The sequence below is a fragment of the Pristiophorus japonicus genome, chromosome 22 (genome assembly GCF_044704955.1).
Source record: "Pristiophorus japonicus isolate sPriJap1 chromosome 22, sPriJap1.hap1, whole genome shotgun sequence".
Taxonomy (NCBI): Eukaryota; Metazoa; Chordata; class Chondrichthyes; family Pristiophoridae; genus Pristiophorus; species Pristiophorus japonicus.
The window spans coordinates 58,050,199-58,067,849 of record NC_091998.1 but is presented as its reverse complement, the minus strand read 5'-3'; the positions used below and the strand labels follow the sequence as shown (position 1 = coordinate 58,067,849).

At 43.9% G+C, this 17,651-nt stretch overlaps 2 protein-coding genes across 6 annotated transcripts in view; one reads left to right on the top strand and one right to left on the bottom strand.

The window, feature by feature from the left end:
- The window catches only part of ggcx (gamma-glutamyl carboxylase), a 227,662-nt gene that overhangs the window by 163,684 nt on the left and 46,327 nt on the right, over nucleotides 1-17,651 (bottom strand). For 4 of the 5 annotated variants that reach the window (XM_070866183.1, XM_070866184.1, XM_070866185.1 and 1 more), the window contains exon 2: nucleotides 15,653-15,729. In XM_070866183.1, coding sequence (XP_070722284.1) covers nucleotides 15,653-15,729 — 77 coding nt within the window. Of the gene's footprint in view, nucleotides 1-15,652; nucleotides 15,730-17,651 lie in introns of those variants that run through there. The other variant, XM_070866186.1, reaches the window with a different exon arrangement.
- LOC139235060 (vesicle-associated membrane protein 5-like) lies at nucleotides 7,216-15,955 on the top strand. The gene is made up of 3 exons (XM_070866188.1): nucleotides 7,216-7,322; nucleotides 10,109-10,255; nucleotides 13,381-15,955. Exons 1-3 carry the CDS (start codon nucleotides 7,320-7,322, stop codon nucleotides 13,579-13,581), a joined length of 351 nt encoding a protein of 116 aa, XP_070722289.1. The 5' UTR covers nucleotides 7,216-7,319; the 3' UTR covers nucleotides 13,582-15,955.

The window sequence follows — 17,651 nt, the reverse complement described above, 5'->3', positions numbered from 1 at the left end:
GAGGATTCAGAAACCGTGTCTATTCCTCGGTCGTGTCTTCGGGTTTGCGCTTTTAATTTATCCAAACATGGGTACCCTGGGAATTGATCAATACATTTTCCTTTTCCTATTACTGTCTCTTGACCAAATGATTTTTCCATTCTTTAATTTCACCTTTAAAATCTTTAACTTCCGCTTCCAGCTTTTCAAGTACAAGCTTTTTCTGTCACAGCTGTGCACAAACTGCTTGCAATTGATCCTTTGTACTGGTCAGTTCTCGATCATGTTGGGAATGCATTATAATTTCATTCCAGTTTCGGATCTGGCCCATAACCGCTAGGGACCATCTAGTTCGCTCTTTATTTTTCATACGGGTCGTTTTTCCCCAGACCCTTTTAATCTCGTCCAAGGACCATTGTCCTTTGGAGGTTCCGTACTTTTGTTCGATCTTAATACAGGTTTTAGATAAGTTGAATTGTTGCTCTATGTATTCTTTCAACTGTTCGAGAATTAAATCTAGCGAAACTTGAGGTGGTGCCTGTCCACCTTTAACAGTTGTAGGCAATTCTTTGCCCTTTTCTCCTGCTGCGTTCTTTACTGGGGTCTCGAGTCGTAGGCCTGCTAGCCGATCAATAGGTCGGTGATTAATTAACTAACACACCGCCGAAGTTTAGACGTCTATAGGACCTCGAGCCGACTACCAACCGGAGGGTTCGCAAACCGGAGGCTTTCGGAATCGCGAAGAAGGAGAGGCAAATTTAGACTTTTGACCGAGGACTTTTTTAAAAAAAGAGGAGTCCTTACCTCTATATGTAGGTCCGATGTCCAAAATTCAGTTTCTTTCCTCAGCGACACTGCTCGCTGCGCCAAAATTGTTAGATCTCTTAATTTCCAATGAAATACGAACTCCGATGGTAGTTTTAACTTTTTTAATCTCGGCAGAGAGCAACAAACTGCTGGCTGATTGCCAGTTTCTTTGTCTTACTGAGACACATGGTCAAAATGGCTGTACTTTATACCTGGATCAATTTACAGAAAAGAACTCGCCTTCTTTGACCTTATTGACTCAATTGAAAGTCTTTTAACGTTTTATTGGCTCGCTACCCAAGGTCCGAAAATGTCAAGTTGATTGATGAGTTAATGCAACATGCTGAGCAGCACGTAGCAGCCTTGACTTGGGGGTCTGTGAATTTTCACAGCCTGTCTAAATGAGCCTGTTTGAATACTCTATCACCCTGTACAACTGTAGCAACACCTCCCTGCCCCTGTACTCAAATCCCCTCGCTATGAAGGCCAACATGCCATTTGCTTTCTTAACCGCCTACTGTACCTGCATGCCAACCTTCAATGACTGATGTACCATGACACCCAGGTCTTGTTGCACCTCCCCTTTTCCTAATCTGTCACCATTCAGATAATAGTCTGTCTCTCTGTTTTTACCACCAAAGTGGATAACCTCACATTTATCCACATTATACTTCATCTGCCATGCATTTGCCCACTCACCTAACCTATCCAAGTCGCTCTGCAGCCTCATAGCATCCTCCTCGCAGCTCACACTACCATCCAACTTAGTGTCATCCGCAAATTTGGAGATACTACATTTAATCCCCTCGTCTAAATCATTAATGTACAGTGTAAACAGCTGGGGCCCCAGCACAGAACCTTGCGGTACCCCACTAGTCACTGCCTGCCATTCTGAAAAGTACCCATTTACTCCTACTCTTTGCTTCCTGTCTGACAACCAGTTCTCAATCCATGTCAGCACACTACCCCCAATTCCATGTGCTTTAACTTTGCACATTAATCTCTTGTGTGGGACCTTGTCGAAAGCCTTCTGAAAGTCCAAATATACCACATCAATTGGTTCTCCCTTGTCCACTCTACTGGAAACATCCTCAAAAAATTCCAGAAGATTTGTCAAGCATGATTTCCCTTTCACAAATCCATGCTGACTTGAACCTATCATGTCACCTCTTTCCAAATGCGCTGCTATGACATCCTTAATAATTGATTCCATCATTTTACCCACTACCGATGTCAGGCTGACCGGTCTATAATTCCCTGTTTTCTCTCTACCTCCTTTTTAAAAACTCAGGATAGATGGTCATATATGCAACCCAAGTCTTCTATATTCAGCGATACTGTCACAGAGGAGATCACAATCTTCCTCCTGCTACAGGATTGCAATCCTTGTGTGTCTGAGTAGCAGTAAATCCCATATTTTCTCTTATTCTGGATAGAGTGTGAATACAAGGGATTGCTATGGAGATGGGACTGCTAGCATTCATAGCAGTGGTGAAAACTCTTTAATAAAACTAGCCTGAACAGAAATAAAGAAAACACAAAGGCTGCTAAAGCTGGTGTGCAGCGGGAGTCTCCTGATTTCAACATGGTGGAACAGTGGATGTTTCCACAATGTGTCCACTTGAACCATGAGAAATACCCTGCAGTACAATTCTAGATTGCATCATTCCAATCTTGGGGTGTGTCTGGAGAGAGCATTTTGAGCTGGATACACTTGCATGGATGCAATTGGAGGTGATGAACTGGCACAACATTTAAGCATGTTGCTTTCTTTCTCCCTGTAATTTTCTCCCCTCCTCCTTTCCTGACGAAGTTGACTCCTCCCTGGGGTGTGCTTCAATGTGACCTTGTTGTCCTCAGTGCCTATTTTCATCTGTGAGCCTTGACATGCTATTCAACCAATGCGGGCATTAAAACTGAGCCAGATCCTATCCCTGTCATGTATTCTACATGGTTACTGCTTGTACTATTACAAGGTGTGCCACCAGAGGGCACCGCAGTGGGAGACTTGTAGGTTACCTGTACAGATGTGCCAGGCCTAGTATAAAAGGCAGGCAACCATGTGTGATCCTCACACTGGAGTTACATTAAATGGACTGAGGTCACTACAGTTCAAGCACAACACACTGTCTCGTGGAGTCATTATTAGAGCATCTGAAGACATAATAATCCCCATTCTCTACATGGGTGCACACTCAACAGGGCTCACTGGAGAGTGATTATTAGCGGAAGGCCCTTCTACAATCATCGCTGTGCCTGAGATTGACCAACTGAAAATGGGAAGGGGGATTCTTTTCTTTTGCACATCCACCAGAGGGAGTCACTAGCTATAATGAAACCTTGCAGCCAGTCCAGCCTTTGGTCCATTGATTGCAATCAGTATACTCGCTACAGTTACCTGTTTAATTCTGTTAGATGGACAACCGGCGGTAGGGCCTCGAAATGGTGCATCCATCAACTTAGGCTCACATTCAGTGACTGCATTTCAAAAGTAATCCATTGGCCACGAAACATTTTGCGATGTCCCAAGGACAGAAAGGCGCTACATAAATGCAAGTTCTTCGTTTATGGGCATATTGGCTCTCACTTCTGAGGGTGTGGGCTCAAGTCCCAAACCAGAGACCTGAGCACAAAATCTATGCTGGGCACTTCTGTGCAGTACTGAGGGAGTGGTGCACTGTCAGAGCTGTTGTCTTTCGGATGAGCCATTAAAGTGAGGCCTGCCTGCCCACTCAGATGGATGTAAAAGATCCTAATGCACTATTTGAAGAAGAGCAGGAGGGATTCTCTCTAGTGTCCTGGTCAACATTTGTCCCTCAAACAACACCTAAAACAGGTTAACTGGTCATTTATCTCATTTCTGTTTGTGGAGCTCGTTGTATGCAAATTGGCTGCTGCGTTTTCATCAATTGAAAAGTATTTCATTGGCTGTAAAGCACTTTGGGATGTCCTGAGGTCGTGAAAGGCATTATATAAATCCAAGTATTTATTTTCTTTTACACATAAAAGACCTTGTGCTCCTCTACTCCATTCATAAATATAGTGCTTTTACTGCTTCCCCAGCTGTGGGCCGCTAACTCAGCAGAATGACTTGTAAACACATCCTAACCAAAAATATATAAATCGTTCATATTACATTGTGAAGCGATTTACATCAACTTTCTTTATGCTCTGGAGCAAAGAATGGACCGGTGATATGGTGTGCACTTGGGTGAGGCAGCCTCCATTTGATTGGAGTGTGTAGCCAGCATGTGAGCCTGCAGTCTGCTGAAAGGACCAATTCTAAAGTTAGTGTGCTGTGGACCTTTAGATAAATATTGTTTCCTAGTGCATTGTATGGAACTGCTGTCAGCATCCAAACGAATTGTATGGAATTGCTGACCGCAAGATACTGAACTATTTTCCAATGTATTGTGAAAATGTTATATGAATAAAGTATATTGTATATTTTTGAAAAAAAAATTGTTTAGTTACTGATCTGTGAGGAAAGTGTCCCGGGCAATCTATAATGATAATTGGAGAACTGCTCACTGCTTCCAGGCTTAATGTCTTCACAAACATGGGAAATTCGAGTAAATCTCTGCATTGTGTATGAGCAGGAAGGTCCCCGGTTCAATCCTTGGCCTGTGTTGATTTAGCCAGCACAGCCAGCGCAGCAGTTGAAGTGACAGAATTAGCCTCAGTGCCTTTCCTGGGGAGGGAATACATAATTAGCCTTGGCTCCCCAATCATTATGCAGCGCCTCCTGCTGGAAATTGCCTGTATGTGGACAATGGTTGGGGCAAAACCTGGCTGAGCAGCGATGCTACCCACAGTCAAAGAGCTGGCCATCGTCCAAGCTGAGATGTAAATAATGGTTACTTCCGTAAGGTACGTAAACGAACGTGCACCTTTCAGCAGGGGTAACTGGATAGTCATCAGGAGTGGGAACCCCGGCTAATTTATCTCCTGCCTAGTCCAGGGACACCGAGACCATCTGTAGTGTTCCCCTGGCTAACATCAACTAATCTCAGTGTGGATCAGGAATCAATCCAGGATCTTCCCATCTAGCTGACTCACTGCCACATTGGATGGCAGCTTCACCACTGTGTGACAGTGAGCACTGTAATCTTTTACCGTTTATTAATGTAACCCTCTATTTCCTTCTTGGAAGGAAGGGAGGAACTTTTACACTGAGCACTTTTCACATGACTTTAACAGTCTTTGAAAGAAAACAATGAATGGAATGAAGTAGGAATTAATATTCAAGCTAAGCACAATCTTGCCTTACAAATCTTACAGCCCACAGAAGGAATCTGCAGCTTCAGCCTTTGTTTGAACATGTTAAAGGACTGTATGAAAATAAAAGACGTTTTCTAAATCTGAACAAAAACAGAGCTGTGGGGACCCACTTCCCCTCGCCCCCCCCCCCCCCACCCACTGCCTCTCGCCCCCCCACCCCCCTCCCCCAGCCACCTGGGGCTTCACTGAGTTTATCCATTGAAAAGCTGAGCCATCCACACCAGCAGGATGCTAGATTGCATTTCTGATCTCTGCTGAGCTGCTCGGTCTTGATCAAGGGCAGCAGTTGGGACGTTATAGTTGGCCTAAAAACAAACCCACGCGAGTTAGGGGAGAAATCAATCCAGGATCCTGCTCCTGACCACAATCCTGTGACCCCTCCTCCTCCCCCCACTAGAAACATAGAAAATAGGTGCAGGAATAGGCCATTCGGCCCTTCGAGCCTGCACCAGCATTCAATAAGATCATGGCTGATCATTCACCTCAGTACCCCTTTCCTGCTTTCTCTCCATACCCCTTGATCCCTTTAGCCGAGAGGGCCATATCTAACTCCCTCTTGAATATATCTAACGAACTGGCATTAACAACTCTCTGCGGTAGAGAATTCCACAGCTTAACAACTCTCTGAGTGAAGAAGTTTTTCCTCATCTCAGTCCTAAATGGCTTACCCCTTATCCTTAGACTGTGTCCCCCTGGTTCTGGACTTCCCCAACATTGGGAACATTCTTCCTGCATCTAACCTGTCCAGTCCCATCAGAATTTTATATGTGTTTATGAGATCCCCTCTCATTCTTCTAAACTCCAGTGACTATAAGCCTAGTCGATCCAGTCTCTCCTCATATGTCAGTCCTGCCATCCCGATAATCAGTTTGGTGAACCTTCGCTGCACTTCCTCAATAGCAAGAACGCCCTTCCTCATATTAGGAGACCAAAATTGAAAACTGCCCGAGAATTGCACGTGTGAATGTGAGGAGAGGAGAGGACAAGGATTGGGTAAAGGCACCTGCCATTCATTGTCGAGGTGCACACAAGGTGCAACGTTCCTTATAAGCTGTGCGGCCATGCAGCTCTCTGCCAGTCCGCCGCAGTCTGGGACCAGCTTTTTCAACATTCAAAATGCACAAAACTGTAAAGGGGTCATGCAGCCCGGTAAAGGGCCCACGCACCCAAAATAATTCAGGGGGACATTGAGGTGTGCGGCTCGTTCTAGAGGGGAGTGGTCACTTGACTGAGTTGTTACAGTTGAAACCTGTCCATAAATAAGTAATGCAGCATTTTTTAACACATGTCGAGGCTTCTTCGCCAGCATCTGCCAAACCTGCGACCTCTACCACCTGGGAGGACAAGGGCAGTGGTGCATGGTACACCAGGTCACACACCATCCTGACTTGGACATATATCGCCGTTCCTTCATCGTCGCTGGGTCAAAATCCTGGAACTCCCTCCTTAACAGTACTGTAGGAGCACCTTCATGTAAACCTGTTCTCATCTGCTCCATGTAATACCCTTATTTGCATGTAACATGATTTACGGATTGTACTAAACTGTACCCTGAAATGAAATTCACGCTAGTGCATTGTATGGAACTGCTGTCAGCATCTAAACGAATTTTATGGAATTGCTGAGCGCAAGGTACTGAACTATTTTCCAATGTATTGTGAAAATTTTATATGAATAAAGTCTATTTTTGGGAAAAAAAAACAAGAACTGCAGAGGTTCAATAAGAAGGCGGCTCACCACCATCTTCTCAAAGGCAATTAGGGATGGGCAATAAATGCTGGTCTTGTAAACAATGTCCACATCTCCTAGAATACATTTTTTTTAAGTATGTTGAATTCAATTTCATAACCTGTCACTCGACTTCTGTACCACAGCCACACTTGTGTAGCCTCGCAGCTGTATCCAGCAAAGAGCTAGTTCCGAGGGAGGGGCAAAGTTAGCAAAAAAAAAGCATGTTGCACATTTGAGAGATATCAGGAGTTACAAAACCTGGATAACTTTGTCATTGCTGGATCAAGGCAACACAATTAATTTTGAAACAGTAGTAAAAATGATCTATTTAGACATTAGAAACGGCTCTAGTATACACGCACACACCAGGCACATATGGCCAATTCCCGGAAGCCAAGTCCCACTCGTTTGACGGGAAGGAGTTGGCGCAGGGGAACTCCAGCGCTGCTCCGGGTCTAAAATAGCAACAGCCAGTCGCGCAGTGGGACAGAGCGAGGGACAGAGAGCAGAGACCCGCAGCAATGGTAAGTAACACTGACTGTGTCTGCCTGTATCATCTCGGGCTCTCGCTAACATTTCTAGGTATGGTCAAAAAGAAACCGAAAGTACAAAATCACAGACACTCGGAGTCTGTTTAAAAGACGATAGAGATAATCTAAAGTTTACAAAAAGTTGCGCACAGAATTCTTGCTCCCCGGACAGCCCGTGCTCCGGGGGACGATTGACTGTGACCTTTCTGTTATGGTTTTTTCGGTTCTGTGCTGGAACTTGCTCGTTAAACCGAGCTGACAATCTGCCCCCGAAAATAAACAAAAAGCAATGAACACTGTGCAGATAGACTGCTCTCGGGGGTGTATTTAAAGAGACGCTGAGAGGAGGTGTGTTGCTGTAGGACCTGGCCTAAACTAGACTTCGGTGTGCTTGGGCTAGCTGGGGAGTGCCAAGGCAGGCAGACCCAGGGCACGACCCAGTGAGCCAGACTGGAAAGCGAACAGTGGGTGACGAGCAGGATTGGGGTTAGCTGCCGTGCCCCCCGTGGTCGGATAGCCTGGCAACACTCGCTGGCTGAGCTCACACTTGGGGCATTTGTGCGGCTGTCGCCTGTGGTACCGTGCCCCAGTGACAGGCAGCCGTCCGGACATAGAAAGCCCGTTTGTTCAATCATTTGCTGATTTTGAAATACTTTGTGAGCTCAATCACTGCTGTAGTTTAACAGCTGCAGCAACAGATTGTACCGGTTTGCTTTATGACAGGAAATATGAAAGGGTTAATTTATAGAGATTTGTGCATTGAGTTAAAAACACCAGTCTTTTTTTTTTAGTGCTGTCACCAAGGTTTCAGTAAGTGGACAGGTACATTTGGGGAATGTCTACACACTCACACTTCAGTTGGTTTAGCACTAGGATTAGTGTAAAGGTGAGTGCGCTAACATGTTTTGCCCGAACTAAAAAAAGAACAGGTTAATTCAAGATTCTCATATATCTAAACTTGGAGTTTGTGTGGATTTGAGCTGGATTACATTGGGGTGACGTACTGGTGGGGACAGGTCTGTCCCTGGGGGGTGTAGGAGCAATTGGAGGGGTTGAATTCAGAGTATCAGGAAATGTATTGCACAACTTTGGAGTGTGTCAGTTTAAGTGTGGCTTTTCCTCTGCTCATTTGACACTAATAATCAAAACAGTCAGAACTGATTATCCATCTTGCAAAAAGACAGGACAGTGAAAAAACAAGAATGCTGGAAAGAGATTTTTTTTAAACGGAAAATGCTGGAAGTGTGCAAATTAATCAGCATCTGGAAGAGAGAGAAGTGTTCTGGCAGGGTCCTTTGTCAGAACTCAGATCTGATGAGTGATCTCAGCCAAAACAGCCCGACAAAGCATCTTCTGGATGCTTACTGACTCACTGCGTTTTTATTTCTGTAATCAATAATATATGGCAATTGATTATTCTTGAAAGCGTTAGTGTTGGTAATACTATGACTTCAAGTACCTAAACTGCCTGTCAATCATTGTTTTAAAAGTACCCAAAAGACCCATGTAATCTTGTGGGAGATTTTTAAAGGTTGCTCTGGAGTACAGCAGTTTTGGGCACTGCTGAAAAGAAACCTTTGACTGCTTCCATTGTCCTTGTCACTTCTTTAAACAGTGTCCCTGGAGCAGTAACTCTGGTACAAAAGCAAAATACTGTGGATGCTGGAAATCTGAAACAAAAACAGAAAACGTGGAAATACTCAGCGGGTCAGACAGCATCTGTGAAGAGAGAAACAGAGTTAACGTTTCTGGTCGATGAGCTTTTGGCAGAGCTCTGGTATCTGGTCCTTAACAAAAACATTGTGCCCTGAAAAAATTGTCAAGTGTTTTCAGACAAACCTGAAGAAAATGCAGCCATGGTTACAGCACCCTAAAGCAGCTTGATAATTGGTGACATTGAATTAGAACAAAAAACAAATAGAGACTTGCAGCTCTCGCTCCTCCAAGATGAGCTGCTGGTGCAGCCCCCAGGGATACCAGCAAAAATAAAACGCCAAAACAAGCACCAAGCGAAAAGTGTCAGCTGGACTGACTTTGAATGTTAGTGTGCGGAGAAAGACTGGACAACACTGTCAGGGGGAGGCCTAGAACAGAGGATTCTGAATCCCAATCAGCCGAGTGTGAAGTTTGCAAACTACTTATTATTTTCCTATACAGAGAGTTAGCATAGTCCAATATCCACTGTAAATATATTTATTATTTTGCTGTATTTATTCACGTCCATTTACTATTCAATAGTTTCAGCTGGCAATTAAAGCCTAAAATGAGGTCTAGTGTTGTGTCATCCTGCCCTTCTTGAAGCTGGAAGGCGTATCCTGTCCAAGACAGAACAGCAGCTGAAGCAAATCTAAAGAAGGTTTTCCTGTTTGTAATAGGAATGCTATCAAATGTACCTACATATCAAGTATCAATATTTTTGAGGACATAAGGCACGATGCTCACTTACAAGAGTAATTTGAGACCCAAAAGCCAAAGATATATTCGGAGTAAAAAGCTTCAAAGCCTGACATCTTTTGTAGTGAACTTTGTAGTGAATTAATGCTGTCAATTCCCTTCATAATCTTGAAAACTTCAACTAGATCATCTCAAAGCCTCTTTTATCTTTCCCCTTTTCACATTTACCACATTTCTGTGATTCCCTGAATTTCCACCCTCAACTATGTGTTTTTGGGGTGCGGGATTGTTTCTTTGAGGGAAAGAATGATGATCAGTCCCTTTCGCCTTACCATGAACTTTCTAGGCTCTTTCTGAATCTATTATTGTGATTTGATTTTTTGTAGGCTACGAAAAATACGGATATGATAAGTAAAATCCAGAAACAGACTGAGGAGGTCGTGGAGGTCATGAATGTAAATTTTGAGAAAGTCAAGGATCGAGGAGAGAAACTGGAAGTTCTGGACGACAGGGCCGAAAAGCTGCTGGAAAATGTGAGTAACTCTGTATTTATGTTGGAATCTCTGATTGCTTCCACACTCTTCATTCAGATAAATCCATCACAAGCACCCTAAAGCAACTTGATAATTGGTGATGTTGAATTTGGACAAAAAACAAATAGAAAGTTGCAGCTCTCGCTCCTCAAAGATGAGCTGCTGGGGCAACCCCCAGGGATTGACTTCAATCCGTGCAAAATAATGGAATCAATTATCAGTTGTGAATTTGAGGAAAGAAGAAAAAAAGACTTGCATTTCTATAGCGCCTTTCACAACCACCCGAAGTCTCAAAGTGCTTTACAGCCACTTAAGTACTTTTTGATGTGTAGTCACTGTTGTAATGTAGGGAACGCGGCAGCCAATTTGCGCACAGTAAGCTCCCACACACAGCAATGTGATAATGACCTGACAATCTGTTTCAATGATGTTGGTTTGAGGGATAATCTTGAAAACTTCAACTAGATCATCTCAAAGACTCTTTATCGTTTCTGGTTCCACATTTATGTAATTCCCTGAATTTCCAGCCTCAGCTGTGTGTTTTTTTGGGGGGGAGAGAATGACGATGAACTTTCTAGGCTCTTTCCCAGGACACCGGGGGGGGGGGGAGGGGGGAACTCCCCTGCTCTTATTCAAAATAGTGCCATGGGATCTTTTTATGCCAACATGAGAGAGCAAACGGGACCTCGGTTTAATGTCTCATCTGAAAGACGGCACCTCCGATAGTGCAGCACTCCCTCAGCACAGCACTGGAGTGTCAGCCTAGATTTTTATGGTCAAGTCCCTGGAGTGGGACTTAAGCCCACAACCTTCTGACTCAGGGGCAAGGGTGCTACCCACTGAGCTACAGCTGACTGGAGTATCAGTACAATAAATTACATAGTAAAAAAAGTCAAAGTAGATTCAGACTAACCTCCTTGACTTCTTTGCAAAAGTAGCAATCTGAGCGGACTGTAGTTGTGGTGTATGTAGCACACAAATCACTGACTCCACACGGTCTGGTGTTAATCTAACTGCTGTGACCTTTGTCCTTTATTGTTCAGCTCCAGAGTGCCTCTCAGGTGTGGTGGTCAGCCTTTTATATTGCCTGTTGCAGGTACTTCCAGGTTTCCCACCATAGCGCCTTCTGTGGTGTACCATTGTGCTTATTACATTTAAGGTACCAGGACGATACACACATCAATACATAACAGTAGTAAACCCTATTATGGGTTGTACCTGGACTTCCATAAGGCCTTTGATTAAGTTCTGCATAAAAGGCTATTATTTATGCTCAAGTTCTTGTTAGAGAAGTTGGGGCCTAAATTCAATATAGTTGAGCCTGTTTTATGAGCCTGAAAAATTTTCGACTTGATTTCAATTGAAGTGAAAATGGGCAGGTTCTATAACTGGCAGCTGATCCACAGTCTGGGCTTTACACATAGGCGGTAATTTGAAAATCTAATCCAAACTGTCCAACCAATGCAGAGCAGCAATCAACATGCCCAATAGAATGTTGAACAACATAGCCAAAACATTAGAATAAAAGTCAGAGATCAAACTGTACAGTGCTCTGGTCAGACCGCACCGGGAGAATGGTGTCCAGTTCTGGGGAAGATATTCAGGCATTGGAACCAGCCTGGAGAAGAACCACAAGTCTGATCCTTAGTGTCAGGGACTGAGTTATAAGAAAGACAGAGAAACATGGGCTTTTTGAAAGGAAGTGTCTGAGAGGTGATCAAGATAGTTTACAGTGTAGAAAAATTAAATCCAGAAAATTACTTTAAACTGAATTGTGAGAGTATAATTAAGGGGACAGGGGTTCACAGTAAAAGGCAAATTTAGGACCAACAGCAAGAAGTTCTTCATACATACAGTTATCATCACGTACAATGAGTTCTTAGATACAGTACTAGAGGCAAAGATGCTGGAATCATTTACAAAACAATTGGATGTGACAAAGGGGGACTTTAGGGTCTTTCTGGATGGATAAAGTAAGTTGGGCCACCTGTGATCCTGACGTGTTCAGTGTGGATCAGAAGAATGTGTTTTAGGTCTCAGTTGGAGTGAGAATAAGGATGTTGCAAGTGACTTGGGTTATGAAAAAGAAAAGCAGCCAGGGTTCCTATTCCTAATTATTACCAGTGACTATTGCTGGAAAGTGTGTGTGCTTGGACATTAGAAGAAAAATACCCCACAGTCAAGTGAGAAAGGGGGGAGGGGACCGGGGTGGCAGTGGAAGCTAAAATCCTGGAATCGCCTCAGATACAATTGGATGCTGAAAGGGGAGGACTTCAGGATCTTTCTGGGTGGATGAGCTAAAAAGAAAGACTTGCATTTATATAGCTGTTTCACGGCCTTAGGATGTCACAAAAAACTTTACAAAAAACAAAGAACGTTTGAAGTGTAGTCACTCTTTTAATGTAGGAAACGTGACAATCAATGTGTGCATAGCAAGATCCCACAGGCAGCAATGAGATAAATGACCACATTATTTGTTTTAATTATAAGAAGGATAAATAAGAATAGTGGCCAGGACACCGGGGAAAACTCCCCTGCTCTTCTTAGAATAGTGCCTTGGGATCTTTTACATCTACAAAAGAGGGTAGATCGGCCTCAGTTTAATGTTTCATCCGAAAGATGGCACCTCTGGCAGTGCAGCACGTCCTCACTCAGTCCTGCACTGAAATGTTGGTTTAGATTATGAGCTCAGGTTTCTGGAGTGGGTCTTGAATCCACGACCTTCTGACTCCGAGGCCAGAGCACTACCAAGGCTGACAAGTAGCATGTCAATATTCACTGTCCAGACTCCGACATAGCCAATTGCATGAGGCACTGGAGGGTGAGTGTATTAGCTGCTCAATGGCTTATTTTGCTCTAAATGATTTATCTACTCCATGTTTTACATCCATTACATCTGCCTCCATGACCTTTTTCATTAGCATTGTATGTTGAATTTTCTGAAATCCAAGTCTATTATATGTATTTGATAGTCAGCCACCTCAATGTGAGACATCACCTGCTACTGCTCTTGTGGTCTATGCTCTCTTCACGTCAACAATAAGTTTCAGAATTTCAAATCTGTCATGTCAGTAGTCCGGTTTGGGGATTTTAGTGTGTGTAATGGTATGTGTTGATCTTCACAGAGTAAAGTTTTTCAGAAGACTACAAAGGACGTAGCTCAGCAAGAAAAGTTTAAAAACAGGAAATGGAAAATCATTTTGGGAGTGGTAACTGGTCTTGTTGTCCTCATCATCATCATAGTGATCGTTCTCAGTATTCCACGAGAATCACCGGCTACAACTGATCGTGCCATGATTGAGAAAGGACAGCAACAACCATTGTGACCTGGACTGCTGATTACTTTGTAGAGTTAAGGGAAAAAAATGATCAACAATTGTTGCTGAACCAACTCACACACAAGGCACTTCTAACTGTGGTACTTAGAAGTTAGAAACAAAACATCTAAGGAGCAGCTATTGAACCCGTTAACACATCTTTATTGAATTCTTAAATTATTTTGTTCCATTACAAAAAATATAATTCAGTGCAGCTTTATTTTATATTTGAAATAATATGAGATTTGTATCCAGTTGGGGCCTGTCAGATTCTCTGTTTTGAATTTTGTCTCTCAAACCACCTGTGTGGATAGAGCCCACCCTGTGAACCAGTAAAGTCAGGTGGCGTGGTGATTGTGGTACTGAACTAAGAACCCAGAGGTCATGAGCTCCTATCCCACCATAACAAGTTGTAAATTTTATTCAACAAAAATGGATAGTTTGTGTTCTGGCCTCAGAAAAATGATCATGAAAGCAGCTGGACTGTGGTAAAAATCCAACTGATTCAACTAAGGGAATCTGCTGCCCTACCTGGTCTCCCCACGTTATATAGTTGACTCTTAATGTCCTCTGAAGCAAGCCACGACAAACTACAGACGGGTAATCAATGAGGCGTTGCGAGCATCGCCCACATCCTCGGAACAAATAAAAATAAAAATCACGATTGGATTTTGTAGCGTAATTGTAGCAGGAAACTAGTTATCTGAGAAATGCCTTGAGTCAGTAGATTGAAGAATAAGAATATCCACGTTTTGTCTCTGTTTGTTTAAAGTTCCCCTTTAGGCTATGAGGAAAGATTGGGGATGCTGGGTCTGTTTTCTTTGGAACAAAGGAGGCTGAGGGGGAGACCTGATTGAGGTGTATAAAATTATGAGGGGACTGCATAGAGTGGATAGGAAGGTCCTGTTTCCCTTGGCAGAGGGGTCAACAACCAAGGAACATAGATTTAAAGTAATTGGGGGAGGTTTAGAGGAGATATGAGGGGAAATGTCTTCACCCAGAGGGTGGTGGGGGTCTGGAACTCACTGCCTGAAAGAGTGGTAGAGGCAGAAACCCTTACCACATTTAAAAAATACTTGGATGTGCACTTAAAGTGCCGTAACCTACAGGGCTACAGACCAAGAACTGGAAAGTGGGATTAGGCTGGGTAGCTCTTGGTTGGCCAGCGCGAACATGATGGGCCGAAATGGCCTCCTTCCGTGCTGTAAATTTGTATGATTCTATGTTTAGTAGTTTTAAGCTTTACAGATCAGGAAGATCCCAGGTACAATCGCAAGTCTGCATTGATGTAGCAGTGGAGCACGCTAAAACTGGCGTCAACACCCTAGGGAAAAAGTAATCGTGAGTTCCATTTTCTGCAACTGGCATGTTGGAAAGTGCATGTGTGTCACGAGGAAAGGATTGGGCTCGACTGTGGCATTTGCCGCAAGCACTCATTATCCAGGCTCACACATGAAGAATGGTCACTGGAGTGGGTACCAGAGCCCAGTTAGCTCTGTGTGACTGCTATCGCGGGATCGGCACCTCCAGGAGGGCAGGGGAGAAAACTGGAGGAAGAATGGAAAAGGTTACCACTGACAGCAAGTCATGTGTTAATTCCTCAAACAGCTTCTTGAAATGTACATTTCCGAAACACAGATTCAAATGTATCTGACAAAGTAGAGAAATCTCATAGTTTAATTGAGCAAAGGAATAAAATGTTTGGTGTTCACTTAGCAGTGTGTTTGTCAGCTTCACCCAGCTCAGCTCGGCCTGGCAACAATACTCAGTCTCCTTTTTTAGATTGATCCCCACTCCTCTCTATTGTCTGTCAGCCAGAGATATGAAATTCTACAGGGCTATCATCAATCACCAACCCCCCCCCCCCGCCCCAAAACCAATAGAAAATGCACTTTACAGGATGGGCGAGGTCTCCTCAATGATCCATCTCTTCCCCTCCCTCTTTTTAAGATTAGTCTTTGGGAAGAACCAATGGATTCCTGAAGTACAATTCCATCCTGATTGCAAGTGTGACCACGACCTCCCTGTAAACTAGCCGCCCAACACTGCCCCGTCTAACGTACATATGTTAGAGGCTTACCTGTGGTGCTGAAGTGTGCCCAGTGTATGGTGAAACCCAGAGTCTGTGCTGACAGGACTGGAGGGGAGGGGAGAAACCTGCAGGAGAAACAAGAAACAAAAGATGTAGTAGCGAAACGTTCCCTCCTGATTAAACAGCCACTGGAGCAATGTACCTCAAGAATTCAAAAACATTGTAAAATAAAATGCACTGTATTAAACAGGTTTTTAAAGTGAAAATGAGTTAAGTCTAACATACTGAAGCTGACTGCCATTTTGATATGCTGTAATCAAAAAGATTTTTATTCCCATGGATATTGTAAAATAAAGATTCAAAGAAAATGATATAGTTAGAATTATAATCCTTGCAGAAAATGTTTCATTTGTTTTTCCTCATCAGAAAATGTATCTTACTTTACTTCCTCCCCACTGTGTTAAAATCAAGACTCATCACATCCTGTCTAATTAATTATTTCTCAGAATAGTAAAACTGTGGCATTCCTCATCTCTCTCTGTCTTCCCTTCCTCCCACAACCTAAAACCCATCATGGCATCATCAAATTATTACTTCCAGATTTAACTTATCTTCTCTTTTATTCGCACTCTTTACACATCCTGTACGATGGACCAGTAATGTGGGATGGGCAGAATCACCCAGTTCCTACATTGTCGTACATGGTCAGGAAGGCAACATTGTCTGCCCGACAGACTTTTCACAGGTGCTGTCAATCTCGGGCAGCGTGCCATGAGGCATGTTGAAGCAAAGCCAACGGAGAAAGGGACCACCCCATTGCTCTGGGCAGTATTTCCCATTTCCCTCGGAGACTCCTGACTCATCCCATCTCAGTCCAACTGCCAATTAAGAGCCTGAGGTTTTTGCAATTGTAGTTTCTGAGTCATGCTGTGACTATATTTGATTGTTGCTGTGGTGATTTTTAAAGGGAGCCTCTTACAGCTGGTTTCAGTTTGTGTTTGGATTTGGTGTTAGAACTGGCAGAGTGACCCTCAACCTCAGACTGGCTGACCACCTTTGCTGCCAAGAGTGGATGGTCAATCTGCTTCTTGACCTCCTGAGTGATCTGTGACCTTCTCACCCAACCCCTCCGCAACCGCCCCCCCCCCCGGTCCAGGGGACGCTATCATTAGGTCAGAGTAGCCTTCCTCCCAAAAGCAGGAAGGTGCCACAGCTGCTGCTCAATACTTCTCCATTCAGTATTACTTAGATCAGGATTCATTCTGATTCACACCGAGCAGAGAAGTATTGAGCAAGAGGTAATGCAAAGTACAGTGGCAATCCCACGAACTGGGAGCGATATAAAGAACAACAAAAGGTTACAAATAAAGTAGTTAGAACTGCAAAAAGTTGAATGCAAGAAAAAACTTGCCAGGGATATCAAAGACAACACTTGACTCTTTTGCGCCTCTGTTTGCGCCCCGGCGGGTTGGTAACTACTGTTTTTGGACGTTACGCCGGGCGTCCAGCTTTTAGTGCCCGGTTGGTAAATTCGGCTCATGGTTTGTGGCAACGCAAAAACTTACCTCTGGTTTCACTGAGATCATGATGCCAATCGTCGTGCAACGTTCCGCTGGCGTCCCAGATGCAAAATTCGGTCCCGACGTCTCATTTAACACCCGCCCCAGGAAATGTCTGAAAAACCAGCCATTCCCAGGGTGCAGCAGGTGGTAATGGCAGTATTTTTAAATGGAGGGATGAGGATCCTAATTCGCAGGTCACATTGACTACAACGATTGCGTATACCATGCTGCATGAATCTCCAACTTGCAAACGGCACTTTTATCTGCCATTACAATGCCCTTACAAGGTGAGTGAGAGAATTTAATGGGGCGATTACTAGATCGCCAGCGTATCATGCCACATGCTATTGCCAGGCGATGTCAAGCTAGATGAAGGGCTCTTGGCCATGTCGGCCCATGGATGAGGAGAGGTCGAAGAAGTCCGGGGAGGCGGGCTTACCCACCACGGGTTTTCATGCACCAATGCTCATACCTCCAGCTCTCTG

What these genes read in the sequence shown, in the direction of transcription:
- LOC139235060 (XM_070866188.1), top strand. An exon ending in CCGAAAAGCTGCTGGAAAAT is followed by an intron (nt 10,256 to 13,380) that starts GTGAGTAACTCT and finishes TGATCTTCACAG; the next exon opens with AGTAAAGTTTTTCAGAAGAC.